This window comes from Copidosoma floridanum, unplaced genomic scaffold, assembly GCF_036245765.1.
Source record: "Copidosoma floridanum isolate Cflo_tuat_1 unplaced genomic scaffold, Cflo_Japanese_pri ptg000021l, whole genome shotgun sequence".
Lineage (NCBI taxonomy): Eukaryota > Metazoa > Arthropoda > Insecta > Hymenoptera > Encyrtidae > Copidosoma > Copidosoma floridanum.
Genome location: NW_028321898.1, coordinates 26,338,451 through 26,353,985, shown reverse-complemented (window position 1 = coordinate 26,353,985; position 15,535 = coordinate 26,338,451). Strand labels below are relative to the sequence as shown.

General features: G+C 46.4%; 1 protein-coding gene across 1 annotated transcript; it reads right to left on the bottom strand.

Moving 5' to 3' along the window:
• Nucleotides 1-1,034: 1,034 nt before the first annotated feature.
• LOC106639137 (uncharacterized) lies at nt 1,035-13,769 on the bottom strand. The gene is made up of 10 exons (XM_089594342.1): nt 13,176-13,769; nt 12,267-12,818; nt 11,925-12,174; nt 7,603-7,784; nt 7,202-7,264; nt 6,861-6,988; nt 5,605-6,012; nt 4,470-4,876; nt 4,069-4,377; nt 1,035-3,959 (listed from the first exon to the last, which is right to left on the bottom strand). The coding sequence occupies exons 1-10, from the start codon at nt 13,188-13,190 to the stop codon at nt 3,517-3,519; spliced, it is 2,757 nt and encodes a 918-aa protein (XP_089450468.1). The 5' UTR covers nt 13,191-13,769; the 3' UTR covers nt 1,035-3,516.
• Nucleotides 13,770-15,535: the final 1,766 nt, after the last annotated feature.

Below are 15,535 nucleotides of genomic sequence, written 5' to 3'. Positions count from 1 at the left end.
TATATATAGCTACTCTCAAACCTATACTTATACAGCTATACGAGGACATCTGCCCCCCTTCCCCATACCTATACATAATATCTATAGCCACATGTACATTTATTGGTATAAGAGCATGTGTATGTGCAAAACTCCTTATCCTCGATGCACACGCGCCGTTACAGAGAGGCAACGTCCTACTTATCTCTGGCAACGTACACGCGCCTGCACATACCCCGAGAGAATGTCCTTTGTGCATGTAACCGTGCAACCGATGGCACGAGCGCGTGTGAGGCTTCTACATGGTTTTACATGCATATCCGATGATAATAAACGTGTATGGCGTAGTTGAGTAACTTGAATGGGGGGGATATGTTTGATGTGTGCACAAGCCGTGTCTCATTCAGTGGTGGTTGAGGATTTTCGATATTTTCATATATTGTCTTTACAATCATTTTTTTTTTTTTATCCTCAGTCTAAAATTATTTTCCTTCGTTCAAATTTATTCAAGAGCTAACAACCAAGTACCTCTTATTGGTACATTTTAAATCTTAATTAAAAAAGCTCAAACTGTTGCTTTAAATTGTTGCACCCTAATGTTGGAATTAATATTTTTTTTTGCAGTAATTTTTTACTTTTATATCATTAATGGTAAAGAAATTTGTATAACATTAGTAAATTATAAATAATATATGTATTGTTGAATGTGATTATTTTTTTTAGCAAGAAGAAATAACTTTGCTCGTTCTGATGATAAAAAAAAAATTTCAACAAGCATTGTCGAAAACTAGTTTTGCTCATCGAAAATCAATTAACAAAAATCTATTTAAAAATCGTGGTATGTGATTGATCACAGAGTCAGACATGCCTTCTTTTAAATTAAAAATTCATCTGTCAATTATTAACAAGAAATAATCTTGCATAAATTTCCGTGAATTATTTTACATAAATTGTACCACGATAAACGCTTTCTCATCATAAAAGGTATATGTTTGTAAAAACAGAAAGAAGATGAAGAGCTGAATGTCAGTATAAAAACAACTTTATTGTATTTTTGTTTACGGAATAAAGTAAATTTTTCGTTAATTTAACAACACATTTCAGCGCGTGACGGTACAATAGCGAAGGAAGAAAAGCAATTAAGCACACGTCGTCTCTCTTATACATGCTCGATCAACGCTACATTGTCTAAATATATATGCGACATACACATCACACTGCGAGAAATCGGTACTTTAAGCTGCATCGATAAAAAAACAAATTGAAATCGAGAATCGCATCGATAACGAGAGATTCGCCGTTCGATTTGTACATTTTTTTGATTTACATGCCGTTCATCCAAAAATTCTCTGGAATACGCGTATATAGAAAAACGCACTGCGCTCAAAGGTGCATAGGTGAAATCGTAGATTTTTGCGTGACGAAAAAAAAACTACAGTAAAAAAATCGAGGATGGCACGTAAGTAAGAAAACTTTTGTATGTACCCTCGGAAAAGCGATGACGGTGTTCTCTACTCTAAATGAAAAAAAGCCATGGCGTTTTTTAAGTTACTCACTGAATAGATACTACTATTATACTTCACAGGTACTTCTTTATATGCGTGTATTATCGTTACAATTTTATACTCATACATGTACGCGCAAATAAATGATTTTTATTTTTCTCTTACAAAAACAAGAAAGTCACCATCTACTGGATTCATACACTCGTACACACATTAGTATTAAAAGGAAATTGTCTTCGATTAATTTATTTATGATTATTATTTATTTATTTTTTTTTTTTGTTTTTATTAGGAATCTATGTGAAACGTCAACAGTATACCAAACAATTAATCTGTGATGCTTAAAATTTTTTTTGTATTGTCCTTGGTCCAGTGGTGATTATTCAACGAGTGGCTATACAAAGATAGAGATTTTCAAAGCAATGCAAAAAAGCTATACTGGAAACCGTACACAGACCGTGTGAGCCTCGTTTTACCATTACATGTGTTACATTTTAATCAATGGATTTTTTTCAATACTTTAAAGTCATTCATTATCAATTAGCACAATTTCGCGAGTGCACTCGTGCGGTGTACTCATACGCTTTTTTTATTCTCAATCCATACGTCGTTCACGATCCATTTTTCAACCATCTAATTTTTCTCTGGATAATGATTTACTTTTACAATATCATATATGTATGCAAAAGTATTGTCCTTTTTTTTCGAGGCAATTTTCAATAGCACTAATTTTGTATACAATGTTATTAGTTGAAAAAATACCTAACTCGATAATATATATATATGCCATTATATGCTCGGTAGTGTAGGCAAACATTTAAATGTGTATTCTTTTCTATACTTTACCTACAATATTACGCTACACAAAGGATTTTTTTACTAACTTACGTCTCCTTCCATCTAAGAAAATTTGCATTATAGCACTGCATTGCGATACTGAACATGTCTCGTAAATCTCGAGTGAAATTACATGCTTCTTTTTTTTTTTTACTTATGTAATGTAACTTGAGTTTTTAGATAATTTTAAAGATTTTCCGTCGAAATTTTGCTTCTATTTTGAAAACGAGCCAACTCAATAATCATAAAATCACTAGTACAAGTATTTACATGAAATGTGTTTCTTACTTCTGAAAAATAATAATACTTAACTAAAGCTAAGAGCGCGCAATAATATAATAGAATTTACATAAAAAAGGCATTAGGAACAATAAAAAGATTAAAAAAAAAAAAAAAAAAAAAAAAAATGTACAATTATTATGTCATTAAAATGGCGATCGTTGGTTCAACGTATCGCGTAAACTACTTACAACTTATAATCAGACTTTCGAGTAAACCAGATTTACCAGTGGCAATAAAACTTGCACCAAAGACTTAAACATATTTGTACAAATAATCTAAAAAGTTTACTAGTAGCTCCCACACGCTTTATAAATAGCTCTCGTACTACAACTGACCTCGGCATGTAAAAATACCATCTAAGAACGATTTGTCTATTACTGGAAGCTCTTGGGCGCTGTGCTTCTAAACATATGCAAGGAAAAGTGTCATTGTTCTTTGAGCCTGTACATATTTGGGATTCGCAAAAAATTTTCAAGCACTGATTCAGTATACACCTTTAAAATGCGAATCTTTGGTATACGATCGTTTAAAATCACTGGATCCAATTCTACGTGGTCGAACGTTCAAAGTTACGAGAAAATGGTCTATCTAGTGTGCGCTACGCAACGGGAGCACCAAAAATTTTTCACCTCCGCTATACATACAGAGCACCACAATACATTAGTACAAAAATAGATTTTCCTCCGTACTTGCGTTGTAAAACTCATATCAAAGTCGATTGCGAGAATTGGATTTCAATGTAAAAGAATCATAATGAACGAACCCGCGCATCGCACACATGTTCCTCTCTTCAACTAAGTATTTCCCGATGAAACAAAAGTCACACTTGATGCCACTTGACGGGACGAAACAAACGAAAGTGATTAAGTCCAATAAGCCCCTATCGGTGGTAACCCATCGCTCGTCCAACACCTCAAACTTTGACGGGCCGAACGTCCTCGTGGAAACTGGACGATCTGAACTCCCCAAACTCCTCCTCCTCCTCCTCGTCTTCTTCTTTCGGCTCCTCCACCTCGAGAGCCCCGTCAGCACCTCCGTAGGCCTCCTCCTCGCTCCGTTTTTCCGTTTCCTCGTCGTTGTTTTTCTCCTTGGGGGCGTAAGCAGCGCCCGAAGCCTCGTAATCATCGTACCGACTGTTTTCTCGAATCACCTCGTACTCGATGTCCGCTGCCGTGTGCAAGGCGTAAGACAAACTACCTGCCTCGTCGCAGTTGGACGAACAGCTCGAGTTTGACGGCAAATCCAGCAGGTCGATTGGCTGTTGTTGCTGCCGACGGGATCTCCTGCTGGACGGCCGCTTGTGCTGGGCCGGGAGGTAGCTCGTGCTCGCCTCCGACTGGCAACTCTCGTTTTTACCTACAACAATAAGGAGATGACAATGTATTCCCTTGGTTGGTGGAAGAGTCTTTGGGGCTACTTTGATTATCGAATATATGTATAAGGGGTTGCGAGATAATGCGTGTACCTTCTTTGTCGGTGGCCACGTCGTAGAGGCTGCTCTCGGGTCCGCAGCACGAGGACACGTCGCCAAAGTAAAGCTCGCTCTCGGATTGTTGCTTGGAGGTGGCGTTGGACTCCTGCTCCTGGAAGCCGGCGTTCTCCACGCCCTTAAGCAGCTTCTTGTGCTTGTTGGCGTTGTTGGCCCGCGCCACTCTGGCCTCGGCCGTGGTCTCCGTGTCCGTGTCGTTCGACACCATCGACAGGGGCTCGGCATTCTCGTAGTTGTTGCTGCTGCCCTGCCGCTTGATGTCCGACGTTCTGCTGTTGTACTCGACTGTAAATGAGGAGAGGGAAAAATTGTTGATCGCATCGGTAGTATAAATACACGGATCGGCTCTTGGAAGGGACAAAGCAAAAACAACATACCCTCTCTCATGGGAAAGCTGTCGATCCTCTTGGTGGCCCTGGGCCGGTGCTCGTTGTTGGTTCGGTAGACGAACCTCCTGGCTGGGCTGTTGGGGTCGCTGTAGGGTGGCGGTGGACCCCAGAGGGGCACGGCGGCCTCGAGGACGCTGTACGGACCGGCACCCGCGTTCTGCCCGTAGTGGTGGTCCTCGTGGACGGCGGCCTGTAGGACCGAGTAGGGTCCGGCCGATTGGGTTGGGCCCAGGATGCCGTAGGGCACCATGCCGGCGTTGTCGAGTATGCCGTCGGCGGGGTGATGGTGGGTCGAGCCCGCTACGATGGCCGATCTGTTCGACTGGTTGAAGCCGTAGTTGGAGTCGGCGCTGGGTGCTGGTCCCCTGCTGCGCGACCATGGCAGACGCCAGCGTCTGGAGAATTTCAAGGGGAGGGAGGGGGGATTATTTTAGGGCAGGTGTGTGTGTGTGTGTGTGTGTTTTCTTTTGACTTTGGGGCTGTGGCCCTTTTTTTCTTTGGCTTTTTTTTGTGGGTCACGGGATAGAAAGCGTGCCAGGAACGTGGCATTGATTTTTCTCGGAGGATTTATACCGGTTTCCGAGAATAAGGGCTACTGGGGGTCTGACCTCTATTTTCTTTGTCCTTTTCCCTCTCGACGTGTCAATTTGTATTGCGCGCATGGCAGTGTTTTTTTTTTTTTTTTTTTTTTTTCTCTTTCGTTAGACAACGTGAGATTGGGGGGAATATACATCTCACTGACGTGTTTCTTAATGAGTTGTGACAGAACGACTGTTGTGGAGTGTAAAATGTTGGCACGGAAAATATATTGACTGGAGGAAAAAAAAAGAGATTAGAGGAACCTATTCTCTCTTTTTCCAGTTTCTTGGGATTAATATCTTGGGCAATAAATTTTCGTTCGGTGATTCATAGCTCGTGGATTTTCAGCATCTCCCGTTCGAGACTCGGAATTCACTCGTCGCCTCGAATAACGATTCCAAATTTAGAACACCTCGCATCAGTGGTGGAAAAAAAAAATCCGATCTTACCCCAAGTTTCTTAGCACGGGAAACCCAACACCGATTTGTCATTTTTTAACCTCAAATCTCGGAGAAAATTGAACGAAAAAAAAAAAGAGACTTACCTCGCGGGCGTGAGATCCGGATTGGGCGTGTAGAGATTTCCAGGACTCTGCGCCCACCACGGCCCAATGCCGCCGCAGTCGTTGCAACAGCCACAGGTGCCGGCCGGTCTGCCGGTACCGACGAGTCCAGCAGCCGCCGCAGCGGCAGCAGCAGCGCCCTGCCCGTAGAGCGACCTACACCTCAGCTCCAACTGTTCCCAGTACATCTTTTTCTTCTCGTGGCGGTGCAATTGGTAGACCAGCATGCACGAGAATATGCAAGCCAGGATACCAGCCACCGAGACCCCGAACAGGGTTCGCAGGCAGGTGTAGAGGGCGCCGTGAACCACCTCGCAGTGAGGCGTGCCCTCGAAGAGGACGCCCTGGTCAGTGCCGTGGGACTGGGAGGCGCTGTAGCACGTGCACAGTCTGTGGACACGAGGGTTGTCGGGTGCTCTATTATTATTATTTTTGTTTTTTTCGGCTAACGATGAGGGATTGTGGTTTTTAAGGAAGCCCTGACGTTGCACATTTTCTTTTTCCAATGCAATTATTTCGCGTTAGAATTTGTAATATCGAAGCATGATTGGACATTTGTAGCAGGTGACTGACGGCTAAAACTTTTCGTCCGGTGATTCATTCCATTTTCAGCAGGACGGGGCAAGAGAGTGATTTTTCACGTCAGATGTCAAAGATTAAGGCATCAGACGGTAGACGATGGTGTGTGTCTCTTCTTTCCTTTTGGCTTTGTCCTTAAGATTTCAGGATAACGACGATGAGGCGACACTCTGGCCTATCCACGCGTGCGATTTTATGGATTTAAAAACACCGCAGACGAGACTCGAAGTGAAATTGTTTTCCGAAAAACACCACTCGAGGGTATATTATATATACAAGTGTATACACGATGAGCGAGATAAGGAAGATCCGGGGCCATCGTAAATTCATTAGAAGCTCCTCGGAGAGAGGTTATTTCCTTTTACAGTTGGGTCTTGCGGGCAGTGGCTCTGTCAAACATGATATACAACAGCCCCATATATAACTTTGCCCAACGAGAGCTTGTTACAGAGTCGGAGGAGTCATCGATTGGAAAGTTATTTTTACCGGTTGAAAATAAAAGTACATCGATACGTCGGTCCGGATGAAAGTTGGTGATAAACACTTTTACGATTCGTACGGGACGAAAATCATCTTTGAGGAACGAAAGGAAAACGTAGACCTAAAACGTAATACGTATATGGTAGCAGGGTCAGGGGGAAGGGTATCGTCTTACTTACTTTGCTCGGGTGGTGTAGACGCATTCGTGTAGACTCTGTAGCCTGGACATGTGTACCACAGTCGTGGTGACGGTTACCAGGACGCAGACCAGCGCGCAGACGGTGCTCACCGAGCCGCAGACCTTCATCTGCAAGTAGGAGTGAAACACGAGAGACGGCCACCGAAAAAAAAAGAAACAAGAAAACAGAGTTGACGATTACCGAGTCTATTTATATATATACATAAGTGTATGTGTTAGGGGTATATTAAGAAAGTATCTATTTTAGAAACGTTGACTCTTGCTTCTGTCTTTTATACTTTTCTCTCCAACATTGGAGGACAGACGGAAGTGTATACTAACCAGAGAGCCGTAGCGGTGCTTCCTTCGTGCCAGCAGCATGGTGCAGAGCCCGATAAATATGAGCTGAAAATCGAGAATATACATATTATACGCGGGGTTATTACGTATATACATATATACAGGGATGTGTTTGCCGAGAGCGAGCAAGAGTGTACCCGCGTATATAAATAAGCTCGGAGACATATGTATACATGCGCCTCGGACGTCAAGTGTATTTAGTCGCGGTGCTTTTTCCCCCTCCCCCCCTTTTTTGTGAGCTTTCGCCGAGTGGTTGCATTTGCTTCCTAAATAGAGTCGAGTCGAGGCGTCTCGTTTGTACGCGTCGAGGGAACGTGTCCCTCTCTAAATTGTGATGGATAATAAAATGATAAAAAAAAAAAAAGAAGGGGTGGAGCACTTACCATGGTGCCGGGTATGTAGGAGGGCACGGTCTCGAAGAGGGCCAGGCTGGCCGTGTTGGCCGAGAGAACGGCGTGGACGAGGAGGAAGAGGCTCCCGACGGCGACGCTCAAGCCACCGCAGAGCCAGCACAGCACCACGTACTTCTTGCAGCACACCCTGTAACCCTCGCTGGCTACGTGACCTGGAAGCATATACTACATAGAGTTGCGAAAAACGAAAAACAACGAGGCTTGAATAACGCAAAGTGTCTCTCTCTCTTTTGTGTTTTCCCTCCTTTTTTTCTTATTGTGATAATAACTCCCCCGTGGTCTTTCCACTGGCAAGGAGTTTTCTCCCCGTGCACCCTTTTTCTTCTTTCTCTCCCCCCCCCTTTTTTTTTTTTTTTTTGTTACGGGGCATACGTCTCCTCGAGATGACTTCCAAAGTCTCCCTCGTAAAAGAGCACTCGTGCAGGTTACCCGTAACGAGGAATGAAAACGTGATTCATAAATTTTACTCGAGAGTTCCCCTGCACAAAGTGAGCCACTTACCCGATAGGAATTTACGAAGCTATATAGCTCATGCTTGTGTGATTGATAATTGATGAGTTGGTAGTGGTTGAGTGCACCCCCATGGGAAACTAAAATTTACCGCGTTCATTTGTAGCGGATGCCCTTTGGTGATGTTCAACGATCGTTTATGGCCAAAAAATAAATGGAAAAATTACGCGAGGCGCGCACACCACGAGAATAGATTCCAATATGGCACTATTTACGATCAACTCGAGACATTTTATCTCAAAATGTATAAATACGTGGATGCAGCCCACCTAGATTCAGAAAGAAATGTTACAGAGAAGCTATAAAATAAATCTTCTCGGCGCGTACATTTTTTTTTGTTCTCCCCGGGCTTGGGCCGTATCTCGTCCAGTGGGTCTCCGAGAGTTCCCGATCGTAAGCGTATATGTATTTATACATTCGAGAACAATTCTGCGGTCATCCCCGAGAAATGCACATCCCCTTCGTTCCCTAGCGTGTGCAGCGTCAGAAAAGCCCGTGTATATATACAGAGGGTGAACAATAGCTGGGGGAAGAAAAGCCGATCGGTGACAATGGCCGAGCGTATTACATGGCACACGGGAAAATCGAGACAAAAATGCCCACATGCACCCCGGACACCGCGTCGAATCCGTCCATACACCCTCTCAGTTTATATGCGAAGCTCAGACCCAGCGGGCGTCCCGAACAAAATAATAACAACCAATGAAAGGGAAGCACGGCTTTTTCCTTCGTTTCTCGCGCGCGCGCGTGTGTGTATAACCATTGTGCCGAGCCCCACGGGCTATACGTATATAAATATATGTGTTTGTATTGTTTTTTTTTTGCTTTCTTCTCCACCCCGCATGAAAATTCCTATACGCGTGGTCCTTCCAACCTTGTGATGCGCGTACAGCACATACACGGGTTATTGTGCTCCGCGTGGTCCCGAAAAACGCGCGACAAAGGAGAGGAGACACACGCGTGCGCCCAAATGGGAGCGAGAGTATTATATACACACGAGGAAACGGCCACTCGGCGAGAACGAAATTATATTTCCTTTCGAGCGATTCGATCGCGCAGGTGATATACGAGACCTTTGGCTTGCAAGCTAGGGGCACGATGTTGCGAGGGGAAAAGGGAAAATCTCGTGCGTTGATTTTTCACCGCTACTGTACGCTATACCTGTACTTTTTAGAGGCAAAGTTTGATGTCGATTGTGCACGTGAGCTATTCGCTTTTCTCTTTCTCTCTTCACGTGCATGGGAAGAAGAAGAAGAAGAAGAAGAAGAAGAAGAAGAAGAAGAAGAAGAAAAAGATGAAGATGATGAAAGGGGGATGGGGGGAGATCGCAGGTGGCTTTCGGAGCGGCAAGTGTGGGAAAAACCTCGGGTCCTCAAAGATGCGTATCCTTGTGGCTATATAATGCACGAACATATGTGAAGAAAAGAAAAAAAAAAAAAAAAAAAAAAAAAAAAAAGAGAGAGAGAGAGGAAGGCACCCGGGCTTACGTCGTGCGCGTAGCGGGGCTTCTTCGGGGGCGTTCATCTCTTGTCTTCCGTCGGGGAATTTTTCATTCCGACCCATAGAAAACGAAAAAAAGGGAGGGAAGGGAAGCAAAAAAAATCGACCTGCCATGGATTTTGGGCGAAACAGGAGGGTGTGGAGGATCACAGGTGACTTGCTTTTTCCTTTTTTCGACGAGGAAAAGGGAGAATAGGGATCGACCGGCTATCCCATCACACCCCCCCTTTTTTTTTCTCATCACTTGATTAAAATATACTCTCGCTCGCTCCTCTTTTTTTTCCCCCATTCTTTGCGTTACGTATACACATGGATACACCCGTTATTGCATTCTCGCGTCTCAATGCTTCATATCCTTTTTTTTGTTTTTTTGTTTTTTTGTTTTTTTACACTAGATTTATTGAATTTCATACACCGCGCACCTCGTATACAGCGTACACAACGCGGATAATTAAATCACGAGATGAAGGGGGGGGGGGGCAGCTTAGCTCTTGAAAAAGGACGCGAACGAAGCGCTCTCAAACTCTCGAGCCGCAAGTAAAATCGCGCACATTGAGGCACTTGGGGAATAATAGAGAGCAATTACCGATGTGTACATAGGTATAGGTGCGGGAGGGAAAAGTCGGGCTGTATCGTCATGCAGCGCTGCCGTGCGCGCACCCGAGCGAAAGAAACCGTGTCAAAACGCTATATGTATACATGTTGGTATAATTAACGAGGCATAGGATTTGTTTTTTTTTTTTTTCGCCTCTCCGCTCATTGCCGGAAAAAAGGGCCATTGGATGGAAAATGTTCCCCCGGCAACGAGAAGAAGCGCCGCTGATGGACGGAAGGGAGCTTCCTTTGAAAAAAAAGACATACCACACGGATGGTAGCACCTAGCGGCGACGCGGGCGTAGTGCAAAAAGCCGGCGTGGGCGGCAGCTGCCGCGTGATGGTGGTGAGCCGCAGCCGCGGCCGCGGCAACCGCACTAGCTCCCGGTGGTGGTGGTTGGGGTGGTGGTCCAGTTCCCGGAGCCCCGAAGCTCGGATAACTCGGCGGCTGCACGTGATACGGCTCGATCATACTCCCCGGCGTGGCCCCGAACCGACAACGCATTATGTGGAAGATCGGCAGGCTACGCTCCATCTCGCCCATCATCTGGGCACCGCAGGCTCGCGAGGGCATCGGATCCTCTTTTTACTCCTTATCTACTCGGTACTCTATTCCTCCTCTCCCCCCCCTTACTTTGTCAGTACGACCCGACTCATCTTCTCTTTCTTGCCTGTGCCACGGATGCTGTGCACGTACAATATCACAACGTCGTGGCGCACTGTGTAAACAAATAAATGCACCACGCGCCAAAGACTGCCTCCCCCGTCTACACATCCACCGCGGCGTCGATCCTCACTCGCGGACTACGAATAAGTACGACGGACAAAAACATGGCAGTTCCTCGTACAGCTGTAAACTGGGCTCGGGAAAGCCTTTCACTCACGCGGGAACATCGGAAGCTCGCGAGTAAGCTCAACCGAGATCCATACATGTATGTATTGTGTACACATGCACCGATGGTCAATACTTCACCCGGCCGCTGTCCTAGCAACAGAAAAAAAAAAAACCCCTCTGCTGCTCTCCTTTGCCCCCAGGGGACTAAATTAACCCTGTGTCGAGGGCTCGCGTATCTGATGCTCCCGTCATCCCTCCACGGCCGTACGATATAACTGCAACGTAATTCACTCGCACAGCAACGACACCGCGCACTGCCTCCCTTCAAACATCGTTTGATCAACCACGGAAAAGTTTCCGTGGCGCAAGCGTGTACAGGTACGACGTACACGCGCGCACAGGTCGCCTAATGGCGGCTCATCATACCCCTCTAGCTCATACCCATATTATATGTATACGTGGGGTGGTCAATAACTGCGCGCGCGCACGAATTTTCCGCACCGCGGAGGGCGCAAAATCGGGAGCTTTATATACCCTTGGTTTCTATGCGCCAAAGCGCCGGAAGGGGGGGGGGTGGGGTAAGGTGGCCAGCATCCGCTGTACCCGCAGTTGATATACATATACCCAAGGAACCTACGGCCTTGGAGGCAGGACGCGTGTACTGTACGTCGGTCGAGGATTATCGACCCTCTCCAACCAGTGGTACATACGTATATACACGACGGGATTAACGCGGTTGATTGTCGCTCGTTATTGGGGTACGTTGGGCTTCGTCACCTGCAGCTCGTATGTCGATCTCTCACTTGGGTTGCAATGGGGTATATAGTACATATAGAACACCAATGGCACTTACGTTGGCCGCGACTCGTGGGGGAGGGTAGCTCGTACACGCGTCCGTTGGCGGTGGGCCTGGGCGGGGGCCTGGGCGGCAAAGCCGGCGGCTGTCGGCCCAACGACGAGTCCCCGTGCTCGTCGGCGTCCCGCGAGTCCAGGTCGCGCTTGATCATTCCCAGGCCCTGGTGGCGCGACACCAGCTCGTCGTTCTGCTCGTGCAGCACGTGGCACTGGCACTTGCCTCCCTTAGACTCGGTCACCGATCCCTGCTACACCGAGATTCAATCGTTATACTTATCATATATAAATTATATAAATTATGTATGTCGATCGTGCTCGAGGGATGGCAGAGTAAACGTACCTGCGTGTCGTCGCCCAGCAGGGAGATGCCCTTGAGCTTGTCGTTGCGCTCGAGGTGCGAGTACCGGTTGAGCCCGTCGAAGCTGGGCCTTGGGGCCTTGTCGTCGAGCTCGTCCCCGCTGGAGCGCAACAGCTGCGAGTGCCTCTGATAGTGGCCCCGGCAATTGTTGGCCACCGGTTCGAGGCAATTGTTACCGATGACGCGCCGACTGGGCACTATGTGGTAGTGGAGGTGGGCCAACGACGGATCCCCAAACACGGCCCCGGGCAGGATCTCTTGGAGCTGCTCTTGGCTGATGATGGTCGAGCCGCCGCACAGGTTGATCGGGTGCAGGTGGGCCGGGGCGGCGTCGGGCTGTTGGCGTATCGCGTCCCCGAGGCTCATGGTGCTCTGGCCGATCTCGTAGTACTGGTTGCTCGGGCGCGCGTACGCCGGCTGCTGCGGCTGGGCCCCGCTGTCCCTGTTACTCGGGTGCATCCTTCTCTTCTTCCTCTTGTTTTTCCTCTTCACGCCTATCGCCTCGGGCGTCCGACTGACATCACCGGTGGACCTCTGCCCGCGAGGAAACGGACGTGATTAGTATGATGGCTTGTCGATTCGAAAAACCGATTCCCAAGGCATACGCGCGTCCCGTCCAATTAGAGCCGACGAGTCGTTGACTTGCCATAATGATTCAATTTCAACGTGTACGCCCCGACTCGTTGGCCCCGTGAAATCAAATTATCCAATGAAACGCCGCTCGTTCCCAGAAAATCTAATCATCCCATCTCGGCGCGCGCGTAGAAAGAGAGAGAAAGAGGTTCATGCATCCCCGTGGTATAAATTATTCAAACTATCCCCTTTGTATACGTAAAATAAGAATCCCAGTAAGAAAGGGAGCGGGGGGGGGAAGCCAAAAGTGTCACTTACCTCAGAGCGGTCCATCCATATTTATGTATGTGTATCCGGAAAAGCGTGGCCGCTGCAGCAGCTGCACCGGAGCCGAAAACAGCTCATTCGGACCAAAAGAGAGAGAGAGAGAGGCAAACGCTGCGGAGAGACGAGAAATAAAAGATCGAGAAAGAGAAAGCACGGCTCGTGTGTACGCTCCGGGTGTATTGTATGTCTCGTCTCGCGCGTACGTTGGTATGTATATACACCGCGGCTATGATGCTGGATACAGAGCGGTTTCCTTCTTTTTTTTTTTTTTCTTCTCACAGCTTTTTTTTTTTCTTACGCGATCGTCTTGAATTTCACTCGCGTGCGCTTTTTCGATCCGCCGATCCTGGCTTCCCAGAAGCCCGATCTCGCAACAGTAATCGGTGTCCGATGAAAGGTGTAGCGTGAAACGACGAGATCGGTAACGGCACTACCGATCTCCCTGTTTTGCAGAGGACTATAATATCACGTAAGTGTATCACTCGTTCAACAGTAACAACTCGATTGCCCAGTGCACCAATAAGAGACGTCAGCTGCGAAAGTGCCGCTGGACCGACGCGAGTCCGACTGCCGACTAACGACCGACTGGTCCCTCGATCTCTTCTCACCGTATACACGAGCGGTCCTCCTTCGTCGGCAGCAGAGCGAGAGAGCGGCTCTATATGTACATCGGACCCTAACCCACACTCATGCATTTCTACGTGTATATGGAGGCTCCATTTCGGAATGCCGATCTCTCCCCCTCCTGATTTTCTCTCTCTCTCTCGCGCCAACTTATATTTATATATGTATATACATAGAGGACAGAGCGGTTGGGCCCTCTGTGTGCGCACTGGTATATTATATACTCGGGCGGCGGGCGCTCGCGGTAAAAGGGCCTGAAAGAGAGAGAGAACCGTAAATTGCAGAGGGGGAGGAGAAGGTATACACGTATATATGTATATACCCAAGTCGTAAAAGGACAGGGTGGAGGGAGAGATGGATATAATGCGTGACTGCGCCGTGTTTTATACGGGTGTGTATTATACGAGTGTGTGGGTTTCTCCTTTTCGTATATATGTACGAGGTAGGTTTTTGTGTGTTTGCGGCAAAGGATACGTGCGGTTGTAGCTTATTGTATCCTTACACAATAAGTGTGCTTTTATTTTTCGCGGGCAACGGTGGATGAGTACACATGTGTCGGATGCAACGTACACTTCGGGACCACGGGGTCACGTTTTAATTGTTTTAATTGCACCAATGGGGTCCTTTTTTTTTGTAAATTTTTAGTGACAGTAAAAGTAATGGAAAGTATTGTTTTTTTTTTTTTTTTTTTTCCACCGTAGGTACGATACTTTGAACTGATTGTGGAATAAAATTACTTTCACGTTTTCTCAACACCTGAAAATAAAAAAAAAAATAAAAAAAATAAAAAAAAAGAAAGGGAAAGGACTACACTTAGAGATCCAAAAGACGTAACGCTCACTTTCATCGACACGCTATAAATATACACACAAATGGATGTGTGAATTGTTGTACACGTACTCGTATACGTGGGTGATGGGGACACAAGCGATGAGCCGTAAGCGAACGGGAAAACCGGCGCATGTATGCAAGCACATGAGAAAACTTGAGGCACACAGCATCTTATTTAGGCTCGGCCGCGTCCGTACACCGCCTCCCCTTCGTTCTGTTCAGCCTCATTTATCCTCTCCTCCACCCGCCCCTGGCTTAGAAATCTCTCGCTTGGTCCAAGAGTGAGAGGGCGCAGGGGCAGTTTCTTCCCGATTTTCGAGAGAAACAGGGGGGAGGGGAGGAAAAAAAAATAGTCCGTGGTTATAATAGATCGGCTGAGGGAGAGAAAAAAGGGGGCGGTGACACCCAGGGCTCCCTTTTTTTTCTTTTTTTTTTTTTTTTTTTTTTTTTTTTTTTCTATCTAGGTATCGGCTTTTTTCTCTTTCTTGGGCGCGTACGTGTGCGTGCGTGTGCTTTTTGATTCTTAAGATGCGCGTCCTCTCCTTGCCTTTTTTTTCCTTTGAAAACACGTGTGTGTGCGCGCACTGGGTGATTTACGATTTTTCCCTTGGCTTTGGGAAATACGATTCGGCTCCCGAGCCCTTGGAACGATTACTTTTCGATTTTATTTTATTTTGTTCTCTTTTTTTTCTGTGGGCGTCCCTGTGATCCTTTTTTCGAACAAGGAGAGGATTTTTCCAGTTGGATGGCAATTTGATGCTTGGACGGGATGACCGGGAAAAAAATTTTCACTTCCCAGCACATGATTTCCTTCGAAGGGCTCAGGTGTGGAGTTTTGTGGGTTTTACGAAGGATGTTTCAATAATTCTCGTAGATCGGAGGGTCGTGATAAATTC

Bases quoted from the DNA above. Each gene is read 5' to 3' on its own strand.
- LOC106639137 (XM_089594342.1), bottom strand. The intron at 12,175-12,266 runs GTACGTTTACTC...ATCTCGGTGTAG, and splicing joins TGCTGGGCGACGACACGCAG to CAGGGATCGGTGACCGAGTC. The intron at 4,877-5,604 runs GTAAGTCTCTTT...GAAATTCTCCAG, and splicing joins CCGGATCTCACGCCCGCGAG to ACGCTGGCGTCTGCCATGGT.